At 42.5% G+C, this 2,372-nt stretch overlaps 2 protein-coding genes across 4 annotated transcripts in view; both read left to right on the forward strand.

Moving 5' to 3' along the window:
• The window catches only part of LOC108228302 (SWI/SNF-related matrix-associated actin-dependent regulator of chromatin subfamily E member 1), a 13,921-nt gene extending 13,298 nt beyond the window's left edge, over positions 1–623 (forward strand). The window contains exon 12 of the mRNA XM_037974646.1: positions 615–623. Within this exon, the coding sequence (XP_037830574.1) occupies positions 615–623 (9 nt within the window). The remainder of the gene's footprint in view (positions 1–614) is intronic.
• A 33-nt stretch (positions 624–656) lies between these two features.
• LOC108229599 (tensin-4) overlaps positions 657–2,372 on the forward strand; it is a 25,671-nt gene continuing 23,955 nt past the window's right edge. For 2 of the 3 annotated variants that reach the window (XR_005232979.1, XR_005232980.1), the window contains exons 1-2: positions 657–1,439; positions 2,040–2,089. The gene's annotated coding sequence lies outside the window, so the exon portion shown is untranslated. The remainder of the gene's footprint in view (positions 1,440–2,039; positions 2,090–2,372) is intronic. The other variant, XM_037974834.1, reaches the window with a different exon arrangement.

Here is a 2,372-nt window from a genome sequence, read left to right on the forward strand (position 1 = left end):
TCACTAAGTATCAATAATCATCAATAATCATCAGTAATCATCAGTAATCATCAGTAATCATCAATAATCATCAGTAATCATCAATAATCATCAGTAATCATCAGTAATCATCAATAATCATCAGTAATCATCAATAATCATCAGTAATCATGGACCCGGTCCGCGCCCGCCTCTCCAGCGTCGCTTCAGCTGATTGGTTTCTGCTCAGCTCTCTGAGGTTCTGGTTCTGGACCGTTCTGCTGTAGATTAGCTGCTGTGTTTGTCGGACAGACGGCCTCACATCTGACTCCAGAATCAGCCCAAACCATCAGCCCTCCACCGCTGTGCTGACAGCTGCAGTGCATTCTGGGTAAGCAGCTGTATTTTAGCAGCAGGTGACCCATGAGGACCCGGTTTGGGTGATAGCTGAAGCAGCTAACAGCTAAAAACGACCTCAGATGAGTTTATCTGTAAACCTAGTCGTGCGTAAAGGTGGCAGCAAAAAAGTTTTTTTTTGTTGTTTTTTTCAGGACCGGAAAATGTGAAAAACAAGCTTCAGGGAACAGAGTGGGTTTAGAGTCAGTCACTGTGGCTTTGTGAGCGCATGCAGCTCAGCCTGTTTGTCCTCTGCACAGTACAGGTAAGGGAAGTGGGTAAGACAGGAGGGAATTGTTCTGATTTCCTGTTTTCAGCGCTGAACAACCAGAACTGGAGGTTCTAGCGGTCGGTGCACGAAGCCGAGCAGCTCCAGGTCCTGGAAGATCTGCAGAGAAGCTCCTCTCCTCTCAGATCCATCAGCTCCTCCAAGGTTTAACCAGGAGCAGATAAAACGTGAATGTTTGGCTCCTCGCTGTAACTCTGCTACGTTTGTTGTTTTTTTCTGCTCTGTGGTTAAAGCTGCTTTAAGTGAAAGCACCAAACCACAACCGCAGAGCGACAGGTGTGCAGAAGTCTGTGCAGATCTGTGCAGAACTTCAGCTGCTGTCCAGGACCAGAAACAGATCAGCGTGAATGAGCGAGATAAAAACGTACAGAATGATTCACCTGCAGCCGCTCAGGTTGTCCCTGAGAACAAAACCTCCACTTTCATCATCATCATCATCAGCAGCAGCAGCAGCAGCAGCAGCAGCAGCAGCTTATTAATGAAGAGTTTAACAGCTGAAACACTGAACCTCAGGGAGAAATAAGATAAATAAAAATAACAGATAAACCTGAAGTCTGTTGGGCTGAAGGTCAAATGTTTGCAGCAGAAACAGCCTTTAAACATGAACCTGTTCACATGTTCTTATTTGGACCATGAAATAAAAAAAACAGCCTGCTTTGCTCCAACTTTAGTTTGTGGTTTTGTGAGTTTCTCACATGATGTTCGGGGGGAAGGCGAGAGAAGCTTTCAGTGAGACGAAGAAGGGAAACCACCAGCAGAGGCTTCTCCTCCAGAATCAACATGACGGCTGCTGGTGGTGAGTATCTGCTCAGAGCTCCTGGCTCGGTACCGACCCGGGGTCTTCCTCAGGTTCTTCAGGTTCTTCTGTCTGAACTGAACAAACAAGATCAGATCATTAAATGTTCGATTGAAGAAACTCAGAAAACTGACAGTATTTTCATTTACAGCTGCAGTTTTCTCTGAAAACTTTTAGAACCAAACATTTCATTTGTTTTACTCTCAGTGAGTTGAAAACCACCCGTTGGACAGGAAGTGACACCAATACCACCTTAAATCTGACGGCACCTAAAAATACGAGAGCTGATGGTTTGACAGGTTTACAGTTTCAGGCTGGATTTAATGTTTATTTACAGTAACCTTACTTTACTGTTCAGCCAAGTTTTTACAGGAAACTAAATCAGGAAGGAAAGCCGGACCTTTTTTAGTTGTTTGTTTTCTCTTTATTACCTTAAACCGACTCAGACGAGACGTTTTTCAGTCATTTCCTGCTGATTAGGATACAAAACTGTAAAGATGTTTAAATTTGAGGAATTCACCCTGAAAATGACAGAAATTAGATTTAAAAAGCAGCAGGAAGTTAAAAATCTGTGTGATTAATTAATTAAATGTGTTTCAGATCTCCAGATGTTTCTGCCGACTGTGATGGTTTGGATCTTCCACTTCAAGGTGAGCCGAGTCCAAAAATAAAAAAAACTTCAGCTTCTCTTTGAGTTAATAATAAATGTAAGATGTAAATATTTTGACGTATGTGAAGTTTTTATTCAATCAGTTTCTGACAACAGAAGCAAAAGTTTCCACCCCTCTTGGTGTTTAGTTTTCTGACTGTCGACAAATTAAAAGTCATTTTAGGGGAAAAAAATCTGAGCTTTAAAATCACAAACAGGAAAAAAGACCAAACTGAACCAGAGAGCCTGAAAACTGCCTGAGGTCTGTCCAGGATCCTTGTCCA

Source organism: Kryptolebias marmoratus, linkage group LG3 (genome assembly GCF_001649575.2).
Source record: "Kryptolebias marmoratus isolate JLee-2015 linkage group LG3, ASM164957v2, whole genome shotgun sequence".
Lineage (NCBI taxonomy): Eukaryota > Metazoa > Chordata > Actinopteri > Cyprinodontiformes > Rivulidae > Kryptolebias > Kryptolebias marmoratus.